The sequence below is a fragment of the Notolabrus celidotus genome, chromosome 9 (genome assembly GCF_009762535.1).
Source record: "Notolabrus celidotus isolate fNotCel1 chromosome 9, fNotCel1.pri, whole genome shotgun sequence".
Lineage (NCBI taxonomy): Eukaryota > Metazoa > Chordata > Actinopteri > Labriformes > Labridae > Notolabrus > Notolabrus celidotus.
This window is the reverse complement of record NC_048280.1, coordinates 36,441,726-36,462,292: the sequence shown is the minus strand read 5'-3', so window position 1 is coordinate 36,462,292 and position 20,567 is coordinate 36,441,726. Positions and strand designations below refer to the sequence as shown.

At 42.8% G+C, this 20,567-nt stretch overlaps 1 protein-coding gene across 2 annotated transcripts in view; it reads right to left on the bottom strand.

The window, feature by feature from the left end:
* The window catches only part of pdzd2 (PDZ domain containing 2), a 98,263-nt gene that overhangs the window by 38,307 nt on the left and 39,389 nt on the right, over nt 1-20,567 (bottom strand). For both annotated transcript variants that reach the window (XM_034692664.1, XM_034692665.1), the window contains exons 2-4: nt 18,912-19,151; nt 12,767-13,245; nt 8,089-8,539 (exon numbers count right to left, since the gene is read on the bottom strand). In XM_034692664.1, the coding sequence (XP_034548555.1) occupies nt 8,089-8,539; nt 12,767-13,245; nt 18,912-19,031 (1,050 nt within the window). In that variant the 5' untranslated portion in view covers nt 19,032-19,151. The remainder of the gene's footprint in view (nt 1-8,088; nt 8,540-12,766; nt 13,246-18,911; nt 19,152-20,567) is intronic.

The window sequence follows — 20,567 nt, the reverse complement described above, 5'->3', positions numbered from 1 at the left end:
TGATTATCTATCAACGTGTGTATTTTTACCGGCCCTCTTCAGACCGGCAGAGCACCTGCTGAAATGTAGAGCTTTTTCACATGACCATGAAAATGTGTGAATTGCAGTCTGTTGTCTCATTTAGCAGAGACAGACAGAGTGACAGCTGTTTCAGGCGGACAGGTCCTCTGCAGGTTTACACTGATTCGCTTACAACATGTGTGCTTGTGTGTGTTTGGTGTCATATGAGTGGGATATCATCTCAGTTGATGGACGTGTGAAACATCAGTGTGCTCTCTACCCACAGGTAGCAGATTCATGAGTCCTGTTGCATTCACGTGCTGCAGGAATTTAAAGAACTGAAGAAGCTTCTCACACAGTATGAAGCCGCTCTGCATATTCATGTTCAGAGAGACAGATTTATTGATGACCCTTGGAAACCAAGCTTTACCTTATTGGTGCTGCTTCAAACTTTCCTTTTTGATAAAGCTTACAGATAGAGCTGGATCAGGCTTGGACCAGCTCTTAGTTATACTGCTAAAGGCCTGTCTCTCTGCCTGTCTCTTCCTTTAACTCTTCCTGTCCCATTAAAGTTACTAACCATAGACCTTTCTGGAGTCCCTGAGCTCCCTTGTCTCGTAGGTTCCTCTGGATCTCTGCTGGTGTGGACGTGCCAGACTCCAGCTGCTACAACTACTACTATCCGTCTCCCCACTATCATCTCTCTCTCTCTTCATCTCCCTCTATCCCTCTCTCCAACACGGTCTCAGCAGATGTGTGTCTAACATGAGTCTGGTCCTGCTGGAGGTTCCTGCCTGTTAAAGGAAGTTTGTCCTTGCCACTGTAACTTGCTAAATGCTGCAAAGTGCTCTGCTCATGGTGGATTAAGATGAGATCAGACTGAGTCCTGTCTGTAAGATGGGACTGGATCTGATCCTGTCTTGATGTTGGGTCTTTGTTAATAATAGAACATAGAGTACGGTCTAGACCTGCTCTGTTTGGAAAGAGTCTGAGGAGAACATTTGTTGTGATTTGGTGCTTTATAAATAAAGATTGATTGCTTGCTTGCTTGCTTGCTTGCTTGATTGATTGATTGATTGATTGATTGATTGATTGATTGATTGATTGATTGATTGATTGATTGATTGATTGATTGATTTAGACAACAGAAGTCATGGCTTTGAACTGGCTGTGCAGAAAGCCGCCATCTTTCTTTTAACTTGGTTTGTTTTCCTAAATATAAATAAAGACAGTTTTAACACAAGTTGGAGAGCGAACTTGAACCTAAATACAGGAATCAAAGGTTTGATGTTTAGACTTTACTGACGCTGATGTATAAAGCTTTGTTCCAAGACAGTCCAGCTGCAGACCTCCACTCTCAGCCGACTCTCTTGCAGGCTCCACTCTGAGATCCCCTCCACCATCAGAAGGAAGTGACGTCAGGATTAAGAGAGTGGAGGTCTGCAGCTGGACCCCTCTCTGTGTTTTGATTACCTTGGTTGACCTGATTCCTCAGTAGTGTTACATTGAAAAAACAAAGAATAAAATGCACGTCATCAATAACACAACATGAATTGGTGGGCACCTCGGTTTGGTGTAATGATCTTGAGCGTTTTCATTTCCTCCAGAGAGACATGATTGTTTCACAGATCACAACCTCTGTGTTTACATTCATTGTTGTTTTAAACAGGGATAGAGGTCGGATCAATTCAAGGTTTATAGATTCACAGCAATATGATTCACTTCATATTACATGCAACACATGAAGGTCAATTATGTTCATTTAAGTCAGTGTCATGAGAACTATTTTACAGTTATTTAGTTATTTTTGATCTGATGGTGATTAAAGTGATTCCAACAGTCCAAAGATAATTGTCTTATGCTACGATATCTAAACCTTCAAGACTTTGTTTTATGTTAGGCAGACATATTTATCGTGTGACTCTGTCCGACGATAGAGGAGGAGGAGCTGGAGGGGGAGGAGCCTATCAGACGGCTGAGGCCGCTAAGGAGGATTAGATTCACGTCACTTCCGTCCTACGATGGAGGGGAGCTTCTGGTTCACATTAGAGGAGCTGTTAAGCTGGCAGAGAGTGGAGGTCTGCAGCTGGACCCCTCTCCTTTGTGATTTTGTTCTCACAATAAAACAACTGTTTCACAATATCTAAACTTTTAGAGATTCACTAGAACATTAATATTGTCATTTCTGATTTTTGGATTGATCTTATTCTTGGATTTTATGTCTCTGTTTTAAAAATGTTGTTGTTCTTTTACTCTTTAGAGCCCAGTGGATAGAGTGCTACAGAAACAGATCGACCTTAACCGGTCTGAACAATAACAACATGATTTCCTTAATAAGCCTCGCTCTGTTCAGCTGTTGTTCTCGTGCATCACTGTGATTGGCTAGGCCATTTCAGCGCTTTGAGAGCAGCAATACGATTGGTTGAAGTGTATTTATCAACAATCACACAGTGATCTTAATCCACGTCATGGAGCTTTTGAACCCTTTTTGCTGCTGCAGACACATGAAGTTAAATTCAGTGGATTCAGCCTCACAGTCTGCTCTGATGGGTGTTGTTGTGTGTTTAAATCTGCCCTCTTCATAACACCTCCATGCCCCCCTCTGGAGGCTTTGTGCCCCCTGCTCGAGGCTTTGTGCCCCCCGCTCGAGGCTTTATCAGCCATTTTGAAGCCTTGTGGACCCGAAAGGATTTATCGAACAGAGGTCGTCTCCATGTTGGACACACACACACTGATTCTTCTTCTACAGTGTGTGTGTGTGGAGCTGATTCACCAGCTGCCGTCTCAATCCTCTGACCCACATGTTAAACCTCAGCCCAGTGCTCGCTCTGAGTTCTTCTCCCCAGTTGTTGCAGGGTGATGATCCCCTCCTCTGATTGGACGGCTGGATTTCAGAGCTAACCAGCTTTAATACAATAGTCGAGTAGATCCAAACAGAAGATTAATACAGTGACAGACACCATTTCAGTCTCTAAAGGGGCGTCTCATTCAGGAGAGACTGCAGCTGTTGAAAGTAACTGAAGAGTTAATCATTGTTGAACCTTCTTAAAGCCCAGAGAAGCTTCCTGTAACCTGCTGCTTCATCTCAGATTCATAAAACACCTAAGAGAAGGGAATTTATGTGACGGAGCATCCTTGACGAGTTCACAGCTTTCAGAAAACTCTGACTGAAAGTCTTCCTGAGGTTGGCACAGAGGAGCAGCGTGTCACACCGGCAACATTAGGAAACATTATCTTAAAGCAGCAATGGTCCTGTTCACACCTGGCATATGGTTTATTTGTAGTCTACATGTGTGTGGTTTATTAGTGAAGTGTCTGTTTAAAGAGACACAAACACACAAACATCTGGTATATCTACGCTCGTTACGCAACTGTGATAAATACTTGTTTCTAATTGGTCAAAACCAAGCTGCAACCTCCGGTTTAAAAATATGAGTCCAATGCGGAAGTTCTAAAAAGGTATTGAGATTACGAGTCTTCCAATGAGAGGCACAGCTGACTTGATTGACAGGCGGGAACACTGTAGCTGTTGGCTAGGAGGCTCAAAGCCCGCCTCTTCATGTCACCATAGCTTGACAGCAGCAATATGGCTCTCGCCGACGAAAACAGCGCTTCAGAAACAGATGGGTGACGTCACGGATACTACGTCCATTATTTATACAGTCTATGGTCAAAACGCCACGACAATGGTGATTAATTCTAAACAGCAAAATCAACACAGGGAACGACCTGATCAGACACGTCATATCAAATCAATCTAAAGACAGGAGAACAGAACGGACAAAACAGATCGAAGCAGAATAGAATGGAACGGAACAGATCAAAGCAGGATAGAATGGAACAGATCAAAGCAGAATAGAATGGAACAGATTAAAACAGAATAGAATGGAACGTATGAAAGGAGAATAGAATGGAATGGAACAGATCAAAGAAGAATGGAATGGAATGGAACAGATCAAAGCAAAATAGAATAGAATGGAACAGATCGAAGGAGCATAGAATGGAACGGATGAAAGGAGAATAGAATGGAACAAAACAGATCAAAGCAAAATAGAATGGAATGGAACAGATCAAAGCGAAATAGAATAGAATGGAACAGATCGAAGGAGCATAGAATGGAACGGATGAAAGGAGAATAGAATGGAACAAAACAAATCAAAGGAGAATAGAATGGAATGGAACAGATCAAAGCAGAATAGAATGGAAAGGAGCAGATCAACGCAGAATAGAATGGAACAAAACAGATCTAAGCATAATAGAATGGGATGTAACACATCAAAGGAGAATAGAATGGAAGGGAGCGGATCAAAGCAGAATAGAATTGAATGGCACAGATTTAAGCAGAATAGAACGGAATGGAACAGATCAAAGAAGAATAGAATGGAACAGATTAAAACAGAATAGAATGGAATGGAACAGATCAAAGGAGAATAGAATAGAACGTATGAAAGGAGAATGGAATGGAATGGAACAGATCAAAGCAAAATAGAGTAGAATGGAACAGATCGAAGGAGCATAGAATGGAACGGATGAAAGGAGAATAGAATGGAACAAAACAGATCAAAGGAGAATAGATCGGAATGGAACAGATCAAAGCAGAATATAACTAAATGACACAGATCTAAGCATAATAGAATGGGATGGAACACATCAAAGGAGATTAAATGGAATGGATCAAAGCAAAATAGAATGGATCGGAACAGATCAAGGCAGAATAGAATGGAACAGATCAAAGCAGAATAGAAAGGAATTTATCAAGTGCTTTTCAAGTCACATTCCAGCTGTACCTGTTGACACTGTGTTGAAAACATTAGTGTGGTCTCTGAAGTTAAATCATCCCACAATGAGGCTGATCAGAATCCCTTACCGTGTAAACATCACTGACCGTGGAGTCAGAGGGACATTTTTAACTGCATGAATTAATCATTTAAATCAATAAATCATCTTAAAATCAGCATTTGGTAACACCTTGTTTATGTATTTAGTTGGTATCGGGGTAATGATAATGTATAGTGGACAGGTGATCTAAAACAGGTGATCTCCTCTAAAAGCACCCACTCACTCAACATTATCTCTGACCTGGCTCCTCCACGCTGTGACGTGACTGTGTCCTCACAGCTCGGCATTTTCAATGATTGTCGTGAACTGCTGAAGCTCCTAGGCCTCATCAGCCCCAGTCAAACAGCCAGTTTAAGGCAGGATTCTTACACCCCTGTAACGTCTCACCCTCCAGGTAGACACCCACCTCTATAGACCGGCATCAGAGGAAGTAACAGAGGAGTGGCAGGGCCGAGACGGGATCACTGACTGTGTATGTGAAGCTCCTGATGTGTGTTTACGCCTTGAGGCTCTCACGATGATCCCTAACTAATCTCCGGTCTTGAGAAATGAAGCCAGTGTGTAAGGGCCCAGATCACCTCTGAACGTGGCCTTAGTGATCCTCTCTCTGATGAGGATGTATGTTAACACGAGACATGAACTGAGCTGTGATCCCTCTCTCATCTCCTCCTGCTCTCTCCCTCTCCAGTCTAAACCTCTCTGAGCAGCAGCTCCGTCTTTCAGAGGCGGCTCTGTTCTCATGCAAATCCACTCCAGGAGTCAAACGAGGACGAGGAGGCTTTGATGCTTCATCTTACTCTCTCTGAATCAGCTTCATAAAAGATTTGCACAGAAAGTGGAAGAGAGTGGAAAAGTGTGTAGACATCATCTGTCCCTGAACTCAGCCAGGTGCTTTGGTCACTTTTACATCATGACCAACAAGAAGCAGATCTTTGAGGTTTGGTTTAAAGTCTTGATCCCAGACGCTACAGAAGAGGAGGACATAGCTTTAGGGACACCAAACTGAAGCTGATTCAGAAGCATCTTAAAACTGCGTCCTCTCTATCGCCAGCAGGGGGCGACTCCTCTGGTTCTAAATGAACCTGATTGTATATCAGTCTGTGAGGAAATCCTCCTTCTCAGCTGATTTATTCCCTCAGTAAACACTCATGAGTTTATGGTCTCAATCTCTAGGTTCAAGTCTTCTTCACACATCATGATGTTCATTTAGTGAATGATAGTCCCATTTAGAGTCAAAGAGACCGGGAAGAGGGGGAGGAGTCAGAGAGGGGACACCTGGGACTGGCAGGTAGTTACAATGGCCAGAGAAGAGATGTTTCAACACTCTTATCAAATAATAAAAAGGCTTCACAAATTAATAATGGGTGCCAACATTTTGCTTAATGTCATCAGACCATGGAATGGAACAGAACAGATCAAAGCTGAATAGAATCAAACGGAACACTGCCCTATCAAATAAAGGCAAAAATCCCCCCGAAAAATAAAACAAAATAAGAAAATCTGAGAAAATACCCCAAACTGATGGGACATGGGTCAAACTGTAAACTGGGGTCAACTATATTGTTTTTCAGGGCAGATACCCAGAACAATTATTAGAAGTATAAGAGATTGATAACCCCTTTGTGTTATTATTGTAAATATTTTTATTATTACAGTTAAAATTTAAAAAAATTCTATTAAAATTTAGAATTTGGAACATTACAAACTTCAACATAAAACTTTGTTAAAGGTGACATATCACACTTTTTTCATCAATATATATTGGTCTAAGAGGTCCCCAAAACATGTCTTTAAAGTTTATGTTCAAAAAAACACTTTGAAATCAGATTCTGGTCTGCCTGAAAAACCCTCTTCTTCAGTCCTGTTCAGAACAGGCTGTTTTCTCTCTGACCACGCCCCCTCAGGAAGTGGATGTGCCTCGGCTGTCCAGCACGTTGATCTAATGTTTACATGTTGGCTGAATATACACGGCTGCTCACAGACCCACGTTACTTCAACCCTCTGAATCTGATCCAGAATCTGATCCTGACGGAGAGGCGCCTGCAGCAGGACCTTTCTGAACCATTGGTCATAGATTTAGTGTTTCTTGTTGTTTTATTTGTCAGTATGTCGACGTGTGTCTTGGTACACAGCTACGAACATGTAGCTATGTGGCTATGCTAACTAGTGCAAGCACTTATCCATGATAAATAAAAATCATCCACTAGATCTTCAAATCTGCAGACGTGGGGAGTAAAACCGACCTCTGTGTTTATTAAGACAGCCTACAACTAGCATGTCTCCCTCCTAAGCTCCTTGTTAGCACACATGTGTGCAGGTAATGAGCTCTGACTCCGTTACAGACCGGATATTGTTGTGACGTAACAAAATCATGGAAATCTGAAACGTCTGGTTTCAGCACACATTTACAGAAAGGTGGAGAAATCAGAACGGGGCAGAATGGTTTGTAGACATGCCAGGGACACATATTTCAGGTAGAGAACCATTAAAAATTCAATTTTGCATGATATGTCCCCTTTAAAAATGCCTTCAGCAATTGTTTGCAAACGTTCAACATCAGGAGAGAACAGTTAACCAGTTAACCTGAAATCAAAGGGTGTTATGTGACGTCTAGTAAAACAATAAGATTGCGTTGTAGGCGGGACATTTATTGAGCATTTATCGTAAAAACTATTAGATGTGTACCATTTATATTACTATTTTATCTATTTTTCTTTTTTTTTTTAATTGATTTAAATGTATTCTCTCTTTACGCTCTATTATATTTGTTCTACTCTTGCTACTATGTCTGGGTTGCTGCAACAACTGAATTTCCCCACAGGGATCAATAAAGTATTATCTTATCTTAGTTAAGTTAAAGATAAAAAGTACCAATTTTGATGTGCAGACATTCTGCTGAATGTCATCAAACCAAATGTTGACCCTTTTCAGTCTGACGTCCCTCTGTGTTTAAATTAATTCTGCTTTTGCAATCAGATAAGCCAAAACTTATCTGTAAATTAGGAGCTTTTCTGAAGAATGTCCTTCCATTGTTTAAGTAAGATCTGTTGTACTTCAAACATGCCGTCTGCCATCATTATATTGTTATGTTATTTGTAATTTATGTTCTATGGCTCCATACCATGTGATCATGGTCTGAGCATCAAATTAAAATGAATGAATGAATGAACTCTGAAAACATGCCTTTGAGAGTCCAGGTGTGTGAAGGACCTGTCCCCTGTACCTGTGCTCTCCATCACTGAGTCTCACCTGGTTTGAAGGTTCACTGCTGACTGAGTCCATCTTGCTCTCTATCAGCTGACTGTGGCTCCGTGTGGGCAGCGTGGCCGAGCCTCCGCTGTGCATCCTCTGGATAGCGGGTCTCACCTGGGGACAGGTGTGTGTGTTTTCCTGTGTGGGTGTGTGCGTGGAGTGTTCTCCTGTGTCGGTGTAGCAGCTCTGCGCCTCAGAGTCGGGACCGTCTCTGGTGTCTCGGGTGAAGGACGAGCGTGAGATGACTCCGAACTTGCGCGTGCGTTTGTAGCTGTCGGAGGGCTCGCAGGCTCTGCCCTCCTGCTGTTGGTCGTCACAGCCGTCACAGCTCACAGACACACTGATGATGCCGTTGACCTCGTGGGGAGGGGGTGGAGCTTTTCTCTTGACTCGCCGCAGCATGATCAGGTAGATGCAGCCTCCGTTCCAGCACTGATCAGTCAGGTAACTGAAAACAAGCAGGGACAGGGACACGGTGTCACAAAGGTTAACAGGTGAGGTCAACTGAAGTCCTGACATCCACAGGTTGTATAACCCTGGCTCTACACGGCTCTGAGCCCAGCGGCTGTTTGAAAAGCTGATGGAGGTGAGGTGAGCAGGTCATGTTTACAGGGACAGAAGAACGTGTCCCAGTGCGCCTCATTAGAGCTCACTGTGGGACAACATTCACAGCCAGGCGCATCAGTCGCCTTCAGTTTATAGACCTTATAGAGCTGGATCTTATCTTCTCAGTGCTCTCACAGATACATGTTCACTTGTAGCCTTAGAAGAAAAGCTAAGAGTATCCATTATTGTCTCAGACCTCAGACAGTTTCTGTTTTAGCCTTTCAACGTGTGAGTCCAGAATCTCAAAGCAAACATGACGGGACCCGGAGCTGCTTCACTGAAGGCACCGACTAACCTTAAAGCACAAACCTCACTGACAGAGAAGAGCTGGACTAAAGTAACACTGCTTGATGTGGAGGTAAAATACTGCACGTCTCTGAAACCATTCAACTGGGCTTCACCTGATATATGTCTCCAAAACATGCCAAACTAAACACACCGGAGGAGACATTACATTAGAGTTCTCATCCAGCTCTCCACACACCCGAAAAATAATACAACATTCATCTTGAAGGCTACACGTCCGTACAGGGTTTAACGCTGGCGTCCAGGGCGTCATGAATCAGTCAAACAACATATAAACATTTAAATGCAAACACATGTTTATCTGAAGTATCAAAATATTTCAGCAGATACCTCTTTGATTGTTTCGGGTCAGATTCAGGTCAGATTGTTTTAGATCAGATCATTAAACTTCAATGGAGGATCTTAGTCCGCTAAAGTGGGAAGACCTTATTTATCTAACTTTAATTAATTTATTTATTATCTAGTTCAAATTTTAGTCACTTTTTATTTTATTTTATTTTATCTATTTATTTATCATCTAGTTCAACTTTTAGTCACTTTTTATTTTATTTTATTTTATTTTATTTATTTATCATCTAGTTCAAATTTTAGTCACTTTTTATTTTATCTTATTTTAGCTATTTATTTATCATCTAGTTCAAATTTTAGTCACTTTTTATTTTATTTTATTTTATTTTATTTATTTATCATCTAGTTCAAATTTTAGTCACTTTTTTTTTATTTTTTTTTTATTTTATTTTATTTTATTTATTTATCATCTAGTTCAAATTTGGAGGAGGGAGGATCTTAGTCTGCTAAAGTGGGAAGACCTTTTTTACCTAACTTTAATTTATTTATTTATCATCTAGTTAAAATTTTAGTCACTTTTTATTTATTTTGTTTTATTTTATTTTATTTTATTTTATTTTATTTTATCCATCCATCCATCCATCTTCTTCCGCTTATCCGGGTCCGGGTTGCGGGGGCAGCAGTCTCAGCAGGGAAGCCCAGACACTCCTCTCCCCGGCCACTTCCACCAGCTCTTCTGGGAGGATACCGAGGCGCTCCCAGGCCAGCTGAGAGACATAGTCTCGCCAGCGTGTCCTGGGCCTTCCCCGTGGCCTCCTCCCAGTCGGACATGCCCGAAACACCTCCCCAGGGAGACGCCCGGGAGGCATCCTAACCAGATGCCCGAACCACCTCATCTGGCTCCTCTCGATCCGGAGGAGCAGCGGCTCTACTTTGAGCCTCTCCCGGATGTCTGAGCTCCTGACCCTATCTCTAAGGCTGAGCCCAGCCACCCTGCGGAGAAAGCCCATTTCGGCCGCTTGTATTCGCGATCTTGTTCTTTCGGTCACTACCCACAGCTCGTGACCATAGGTGAGGGTCGGAACGTAGATTGACCGGTAAATTGAGAGCTTTGCCTTCTGGCTCAGCTCTCTCTTCACCACGACAGACCGGTACAGCGCCCGCATCACTGCAGACGCCGCCCCGATCCGTCTGTCAATCTCCCGCTCCCTTTTCCCCTCACTCGTGAACAAGACCCCGAGATACTTGAACTCCTCCGCCTGGGGCAAAGACTCCCCTCCGACCCGGAGAGGGCAGGCCACCCTTTTCAGACTGAGCACCATGGCCTCAGACTTGGAGGTGCTGATCCCCATCCCCGCTGCTTCACACTCAGCTGCAAACCGTCCCAGCGCGAGCTGGAGGTCACCGCTCGATGGAGCCAATAGGACGACATCATCTGCAAAGAGCAGAGACGGAATCCCAAGGCCACCGAACCGGAAACCCTCCGCCACTTGGCTGCGCCTAGAAATTCTGTCCATAAAAGTTATGAACAGAACCGGTGACAAAGGGCAGCCCTGGCGGAGTCCAACCCCCACCGGGAACAAATTCGACTTACTGCCGGCAATGCGAACCAGACTCTGGCTCCGACAATACAGAGACTGAATGGCCCAACAGGCCATCCACCCCATATTCCCGGAGCACCCTCCAAAGGATTTTATTTTATCTATTCATTTATTATCTAGTTCAAATCTTGGTCACTTTATTTATTTATTTATTGATTGATTATTATATTTTATTTATTTATTTATTAATTATCTTGATCAAATTTTAGTCATTTTTTTATTTATTTAATTGTATTTAATTCAATTTATTTATTTATTATCTAGTTCAAATTGTAGTAACTTTTAATTCATTTTATTTTATTTTATTTACTTATTCATCTATTTTTAGTATAGTTTAGGAGCTGTTATCAATAAGGTTAAACTATGTAGTGACCTCGGTTGCAAGACGTACACACAGCTGTTTAAATCATGTGTCTGTCCTATTTCAGATTACTGTGCAGGAGTCTGGAGTTATTTTAAGTAATCCAAGTGTGAAGCAGTTCAGAACAGAGCAATGCGTTATTTTCTTGGTGTGCATAAAAATGCCTCCAAACTTGCATTGTATGGTGACATGGGATGGGAACCTTGTGACATACGGCATATGGGCGACATGGTGAGACTGTGGAATAGATTTGTTAATATGCCAGACAACAGGCTAACTAAACAAATCTTTATATTCTAATATAATATTCTAACAGCTACACCTGGACCTCAGAGCTTGCAAAAATATTTGATAAGGTAGGTCTCCAATATATTTATAGAAACATGTTAACCTGTAGTGTGAGTCAGATTAAAACAAAACTATCTGACACTTACAAACACAAATGGTTAGAAGAAGTCCTGTAAACCCAAACTAAGAACATATTGTCTGTTCAAAAAAATGTATCAGCCGGAGCTTTATGTCCCTCTTCACCTAACCAGAGCTCAGAGGTCTGTGTGTGCTCAGCTGAGATGTGGTCTCCTTCCTCTGGCATTAGAAACAGGTCGCTTCCACTCTGTTCCAGAGGAGGAGAGAAAGTGTTCCTTGTGTGATCTGGAGGAAGTTGAAAATGAAATGCACTTTTTATTCTACTGTCCTTCATATCATGATCTCAGGTGCCTCCTTTTCAACAAAATATCAGTAAACTGTCCTGATTTGTTTTGCATGTCCGATGAAGATCGACTTCAGTTCCTGTTTACACACAAAGTGTTCCAGTTTGCTCAGTTTGTGTTAAATGCTGTTCAGCAGTGTAGGAGCACACTCTATGTCTGATTTAGTTGCTGTCACTGTCAAATGTCTGAAGTGTACCTCTGTGCTTTTGAATTACTTTAGGTCATTGTTGGACATGTGCAGGATTGTAACTGCTCTTCTTCTTTTTTCTTTTTCTTCTTCTGTTGTTGCTCCTATTTTGTTTTGTTTTGTAGTGTCTTGTTAGTCCATGTGGGCTGGGCACCTGAAGGTGCACAACACGATGAATAATAACTAAACTAAACTAAACTATAGCATCTTATTTTCTTTTAATGGTTAAAAATTTTAGAGTTTTATTGTCTTAGAAATGTATTTTATTTTGGTGAGTTTAATTTCCTGTGTTGAGTTTTAACATCTTATGTTTCCTCCAGTGTTTCCTCATTAAGATATCATGACAACCTTTCCTCAGTCGTCAGCAACTTCTTTTTTATTCTTCATTTATGTATTTCATTTATTTTCATTGTTATGATCATTATTGTTGTATATATTGTGTTCTTATCCTTAGGATTGTGGGGTGGGTTTGGGGTTGGGGCTGGGGTTAGGATTAGGATGGGGGGTCTTTTTATTTTTAATTTATATATATCTTTCTTTTTTTTCTTTTTTTAAAATTCTATTTTAAGTTGTTTCCCTTCTTATGATTGGTGGGTGGTTTTAAATATGGTCTCACCTTGCTCCACAGACGTCCACTCCCACCATCAGCTGTCCGTTCAGAGACAGCAGCTCGTCTCTCAGCTTGATCCCACCGCAGCGAGCGGCCGGACTCCTCTTCCTCACCTCCGTCACCCAGATACAGCCCACGTCCATGATGGGGCCCTGATCCCTCCTCCTCCTCGGCCCGCCCTTCTTCCTCCCATCAGGGTCTCCAAAGATGGGGATGTTCCCGAAGCTGAGGCCGAACTCTGCAGAGTCCTCCTCCTCCTTGCTCATGGAGACGGCCTGGATCTCCACGTCCAGCCCCTCCCTGCAGGGGGACGGGCTGGAGGATGGAGTTTCGTCCCCCTCCATGAAGTTCAACTTGATGTACTCCACCAGCTTCTGAATGGCAGCCAGACACAGAGACATGTCCTCCATGTTTAAACTGTTCATGCTGCTGCTGCTGCACACACTGTCCGCCTCCCCATTCCTGTACGAGCCCTGATCCACCTGCTGGAGGAAGAAGAGGAAGAGGAGGAGAAGAGAATAATCAAATACTTTTTTGATTCTGATTCTGATTCTTTATGAAATGAAAGCTTTAAAGCAATCCTTAGAGACAGAACTGATGTAACTGCATCATTTGACTGCAAGTGAAACTTTAGAGACAGATCTTTTCAGGGGAAAGTTCAGAGAAAGCTGACACTGCTGGCTAGAAAACAGATCTGCTCCATGTGGATTCTGGACCACTTTGACTCCATGTTAAGGCCATAAGAAGTCTGATGTCTTTAACAAAACAGAACAAATCAATCAATCAATGACATTTGAAACTGTAGTCAGAGTCTCTCCAGGGTTCAGGTCAGATCTGGTCCGTTAGTCACAGTAACGTCACAGTCAGTAAACCATGTGGTGGTGGTTTTGGAGCTGTGGGCAGGTCCTGAGTCCTGCTGGAAAATGAAATCAGCGTCTCGATAAAGCTTGTCAGCAGATGAAGCATGAAGTGCTCCAAAGTCTCCTGGTAGAGAGACTTCACTCTGGACTTCGGACACCTTGGACTCTGAGCCTCTCATCTCTCTGTGAAATGTCTTTGGAGTGTTTTTAAGTTACTTTGGGGCTTTTATTTTGATAGGACAGCTTAAGAGAGACAGGAAATGTTGAGGATAGAGAGTTAGGATGACATGCAGTCATGGAGCCGGGCCTTGAACAAAAACGGAGCCCTGTTTGTTGAGTGTGAGTGTGGCTTTTCAGACTGGCCTCTGGCTGTGCATGATGTTGTGATAGAAACTTATCAATCAATCAATCAATCAATCTTTATTCATATAGCATCAAATCCTCACTCTTTCCAAACAGAGCAGGTCTAGACCGTACTCTATGTTCTATTATTAACAAAGACCCAACATCAAGACAGGATAAGATCCAGTCCCATCTCACAGACAGGACTCAGTCTGATCTCATCTTGATCCACCATGAGCAGAGCACTTTGCAGCATTTAGCAAGTTACAGTGGCAAGGACAAACTTCCTTTAACAGGCAGAAACCTCCAGCAAGACCAGACTCATGTAAGACACACATCTGCTGAGACTGTGTTGGAGAGAGGGATAGAGGGAGATGAAGAGAGAGAGAGATGATAGTGGTGAGACAGATAGTAGTAGTTGTAGCAGCTGGAGTCTGGGACATCCACAGCAGCAGAGATCCAGAGGAACCTACGGGACAAGGGAGCTCAGGGACTCCAGAAAGGTCTATGGTTAGTAACTTTAATGGGACAGGCAGAGTTAAAGTAAAAGACAGGCAGAGAGAGGAGAGAGAGGGAAAGACAGGATCCCAGTCTGTCAGTCTAAGCCTATAGCAGCATAACTAAGAGCTGGTCCAAGCCTGATCCAGCTCTAACTATAAGCTTTATCAAAAAGGAAAGTTTGAAGCCTACTCTTAAAAGTAGAGAGGGTGTCTGTTACAGAGGCAAGGACAAACTTCCTTTAACAGGCAGAAGCCTCCAGCAGGACCAGACTCATGTTAGACACACATCTAGAAAATAATTTAAAATCCTTCTTCTGATCTACAAAGCTCTTAATGATCAGACACCTTCATATCTTAACGACCTCATAGTGCCCTATTACCCCTCTAGAACACTATGCTCCCAACATGCAGGCCTGCTGGTCCTACCTAAAGTCTCTAAAAGTAGTATGGGAGGTAGAACCTTCAGTTATCAGGCCCCTCTCCTTTGGAATCATCTACCAGTCAGGGTCCGGGAGGCAGACACCCTCTCTACTTTTAAGAGTAGGCTTCAAACTTTCCTTTTTGATAAAGCTTATAGTTCGAGCTGGATCAGGCTTGGACCAGCTCTTAGTTATGCTGCTATAGGCTTAGACTGCCGGGGGAACTGGCGCACTGACACACTGGGATACAATCTCACCCCCTCCCCCCCAACCTCCTCATCACTTACTTGAACTCTGCCTGTCCCATTAAAGTTACTAACCATAGACCTTTCTGGAGTCCCTGAGCTCCCTTGTCTCGTAGGTTCCTCTGAGCTGCCGTAGACGTCCTCCTGCTGTGGACGTTCCAGACTCCAGCTGATACGGACGTGCTGGACTCCAGCGGCAACAGCTACTACTACTCGTCTCATCACTATCACCTCTCCCTCTCTCTCTTATTCTCCTCTATCCCTCTTTCCAGACCCAACTCTGTCTCAGCAGATGTCTGTCTAACATGAGTCTGGTCCTGCTCGAGGTTTCTGCCTGTTAAAGGAAGTTTGTCCTCTCCGCTGTAACTAGCTAAATACTGTGAGGTGCAATGCTCATGGTGGATTAAGGTGGGGTCAGACTGAGTCTTATCCTGTCTTGGTGTTGGGTCTCTGTTCATAATTTGACATAGAGTGGTCTAGACCTGCTCTGTTTGTAAAAGAGTCTTGAGATAACACTTGTTGTGATACAAATAAAGATTGATTGATTGACACATCTGCTGAGACTGTGTTGGAGGGATATGAAGAGAGAGGGATGATGAGTCCTCTTCACGGCTCCATCTTTCACTCGTTTGGTTTCAGAGTCAGAGGACGTTTTCCCACAGCACTTTCTCAAAGTTCAGTCAGCACTGATGTTAGGTCTGCTCCACTGCTCAGGGTGGCAGCGCGTCAGGGAGTCTAATAGTGATAAAGCTATCATGTCAGATCATCCATCTTTATATAACCCCGCTTCACTGAAGGATACACCGCACCGTGCTCTCTAATCCAGCAGCAGAGTGGAATTAACGGGGTTAACGTGCTGTCATGTCGCTGGCTGAGAGAGCTGCTGGTCAGTAGGTCAGCAAGCTTTCAGCAGCACTTATTTCTGACAACAATGAACTCATCTGTCCCACTTTCACTGTCAGCTATACACTGAGCCTGTGATCCTCTGTGTCCCTCAGTCATCTCACATCACATCTCAACCCAGCACACCACGGATGTAGATTCAGGCCATTCATAACCGCTTTACACACAAGACTTTGAGCCTGGACGGACTTTTCAAAGTATTTATTGCACTGAGCAGAACTTGAAGCTGTTTCTACTTTGCACCAAACTCCAGAAAAGTTCCCCAAATCTTAGGATGGACTTTGTATGACTTCATCAGGAGTTTTTCCTGCCACTACCGTTAGAAAACAATTGATGTTTATAAAAAAAAATAGAGCACAAACAACCTATAAAAAGTAAGCAATGAAAGAGGGAGAAAAAATAAGTATATATATATATATATATATATATATATATATATATATATATATATATATATCAATAATGATAATGAAACAGATTAGGCTGAATGACAGTTTCCTAGTTATTCATTTTAAGGGGTTAGTATTAAATACTAAAAATAAAAAATAAATTAAAAAAATAGATAATATTTAAACACGTATAAAAATAAACAAATACATGAATAAATAAGTAGATATAATATATATAAACATGTATAAAATAAATAAATAAATAGATAATATACATACAGTTGAGGTCAAAATTATAAGCCCTCCTTGTGAAATCAGATAAACCCTTGATTTCTCCATGAAAATGACCATTAAAAACAAGTGTTTATATTTAATGTGTTTCCAAAATAACAAAGACAAATGTTCACTATGTTGACTTGGATATTTTATTGATGCAATGAATTGAAACAAGAAAAGGTAAAAATGGCATGTCCAAAATTATTAGCCCCCTGGCCCTAAGTAGTCAATAGTGCGCCCGCTCTGAGCCACACCTGACAACAACCTCTTCAAATAGTTCTTTACAAGGTTGGCACATGTCTCTGGAGGGATTTTGGCCCATTTTTCCAATGCAAATTGTTCTAGCTGGTCCAAAATACATGGTTTCTGATCATGGACATTCACTTTGAGCACCCGCCACAGATTCTTCACAGGATTTAGATCTGGGCTCTGTACGGGCCACTCCAGGACCTAGGTTTTGGTGTCCTTCAATAACTGTTTTGCCAATTTTGACGTAAGCTTTGGATCATTGTCTTGCTGGAAGACCCAGCGCCAACCAAAGCCTAGACTAAGAGCAGAGTTCTTCACATTATCCCTCAAAATATCAACATGACTTTCTTTTTTCATGATGCCATGCACCAGAACAAGACTTCCTGTGCCTGAGGCTGCAAAACAGCCCCACAGTAAGATGCTCCCTCCACCATGTTTAATTCTGAGGACCGTGTTCTAAGGGTTGAAGGACTCTCCCTTTCTTGGCCAAACATGAACAACATCCATATGCCCAAAAAGTTCCATCAGACCAAAGGATGGACTTCCAAAACTCATCTTAACCTTTCAAATGTTCTCGGGCAAACCTCAGTCTGGCTCTGATGTGCCGCTCTTTGAGTAAAGGGGTTCTTCTGGGACGGTGGTCCTGAAGCCCACTATGATGAAGATCCCTCACAACTGTGCTCCTTCAAACATCAACTCCAATGGAGGTCAGGTCAGCAACAATCATCTTGGCATCCGGGGCTTCTTGCAGACATCTTCGACTACTTTCCTCTCCAGAGTTCTTGAAATCTTGTGTTTTCTACCACGCCTAGGTTTGTTTCTAACAGAGTTTGTCTCCTTGTACTTTGCAATGATGCAACATACAGCTGTTCTAGACACTGTAAAACGCCTGGAAATTATAGTATAGCCTCCCCCCTTATTATGAGCCTCTGTTATCTTCTTTCTGAGCTCAAGACTGATTTCCATTCTCTTTGGCATGGTTAGTAAGAGTAGTCTCTCTCAATAACGTGTTCAAGTGCCCTGTTTGGAGTCCCTTAAGTAAATCTCAATGCTGTTTGAATGCTCAGGTGTTGTTAGGAAGCCAACAGACCTACAGGTGTTGTTAGGAAACAAACTGACTGCTCAGGTGTGTTTTAAAAGTAGAAATTCACAGGGGGGCTAATAATTTTGACCACCCCATTTTTCACTATATTTGATATAAAGTTATCCTAAAAATGTATTTTACATTCCAAAATGTACCAAAGCTACTAAAGAACACTGGTGAATGTTTGCTTATATCAAGTTTTATCAATGATTCAAACATTAGGCAGAATTTAAGGGAAATGTTCCAGAATTCCTGGGGGGCTAATCATTTTGACCTCAAGTGTATACACAAAGATGTGTAAAAATGAATAAATAAACAAAAAGTCTGTCAAAAAGTGAATATCTTCCAATGTATTCCAAATATGAGAAGTGGATAAGTGGAAAGATTGATAAGATTATAAGGAGTAAAGAATTATTTTTCATGATTTATTTATTTATCTTTTTCTATTCATTGGTGCTAAACATTAAAGTCTGATTGTTATTGGTATCAGAAGCTTGGTATGTGAGCTTTGAAGCGAGAGGAGGGAGAGGAGGAGAAGGAGAGAGAAGTAAAAAGAGGGAGAGGGAGGCTGATGCCTAAGTAATTATTGTGTAAGTGGTCTGTGAGTGTTTTTTATCACATTAATATGTCTTACAGTTTAGTGCCTCAGATTTTAGATTCAATAATCCTATAGTAGAAGCATTATCACATCTGACATGTAGTGGAGTAATGTCAGAACATGTGAAGACTCTGGACTCCAGTGACGCTCACTGCCGAGCTTGGTGTGGAGGAATCATGTGGTATGCATTTTAAAGAGGATGTTTGAGGAGTATCTGTGCAGACTTTGTGGTTATCGTTTGGCCATCCTTTAACAAAAGCAAACACGGGAGGTAACGGTGTAGTACCTTATCTCCACAACTGTCCTGGTTCTGGTTTTGGTCCTTCTGGGGTCTCGTGGTTTGAGTCTTGTGCCAGTCCTCCAGCAGAGGGAGGATGCTGAGGGCGTTGTCCTGAGTGATGGGCATCCTGGCATCCTGGGCCTGATGGGAATCCCTCAGTGCCAACCGGCTGACAGACTTCTCTGATGCTTCAACGATGAGAGCAAGAACAGGAACCAGAGCGGGCCCACAGCCCCGAGTCTCCTCCTGATGAGAACACAGAAACAGGTCAACCGTCACTCACAGGAAATACAGGATGTTAAAGGAGGTTTGTTTTCATTGTGCTTCTTTACAGATCACTCTTGATTTGGCTTTTTATTCGGGCTCGTCCAGCAGCAGGATTTTACGGAGGGATGCCTGCAAGCTGGTTGCTGTTGCACACCTGACTTGAATCAATCTCACAATCACTCCTCCCAACTGGGCGATCTGTTTACGCCAAGCAGCAACCTCCGGTCTCAAAATATGAGTCCAATGCTGAAGTGCTAATAACTGCAGTTCATCCAGGATCCACTTGAGGCTGGCTCTGGAAGTACCAAAAACCACATTCACACCAATTCAAAGAAGCTGATCTTTACAGCAGAAATAAACATGTTTACAGCCTGGTTCAAAAGATGAGTGTAGTCTGGATAGCTCATGTCTCTATCAGCACACACTGTATGTGGTGAATGTATTCACAACACAGTAATTTCAAAGATCTTAAGATTATGAGTCTTCCAATGAGAGGCACAGCTGACTTGATTGACAGGCGGGAACACTGTAGCTGTCCACCTCTTTATGTCACAATCGCTCGACAGCAGTTACACAGAGTTCAGCATTTCCAATATGGCTGCCACCAACGATTGGCCTCAAAACAGCGCTTCAGAAACTGATGGGTGACGTCACGGAGACTACGTCCATTATTTATACAGTCTGTGTTCAGGACTCAACCTTAAAACCTCAGCCGAGAGGGGAGCTGCTGACAGCTCGTCAATACAATCAGACACAAAACAAGAGCAACATACGCTGAAAACTTAATGAGGGTGTTTCTGCTTAGATATCATGAGAGCAGCTTCCTCTGGGAATTGGACCATGAGACAGAGTGGGTAGTGGGGGGAAAAGAGGTGCTGTTCTCAGTTCTAACAGCAGTTACAGCTGAGTTTTAGCCAACTGGATCTTGAGGTGTATATACTGCAGCTGAGCTAAATTTAACACAATCATCCCCCAACAGCTGATCCAGAAACTCGGCCACTTGGGACTCAGCACCTCCCTGTGCGACTGGGTGCTGGACTTTCTCACAGGGAGACCACGAACTGTGAGAGTCGGCAGCAACTCCTCCAAAACCATCTCACTGAGCACAGGGGCCCCTCAAGGATGTGTGCTCAGCCCGCTGCTCTTTACCCTGCTGACCCACGACTGTGTGCCCACCTACAGCACCAACCACATCATCAAATACGCGGACGACACTACAGTGGTGGCCCTCATCACCAACAACGATGAGGCCAACTACAGAAAAGAGATGAGCCAACTGGTCTAGTGGTGCAGCGACAACCTCTTCCTCAACGTGGGGAAAAACAAAGAGATTGTCGTGGACTTCAGGAGAGGCCGACAGCAGCACCTCCCACTGACCATCAACGGCGCTGCTGT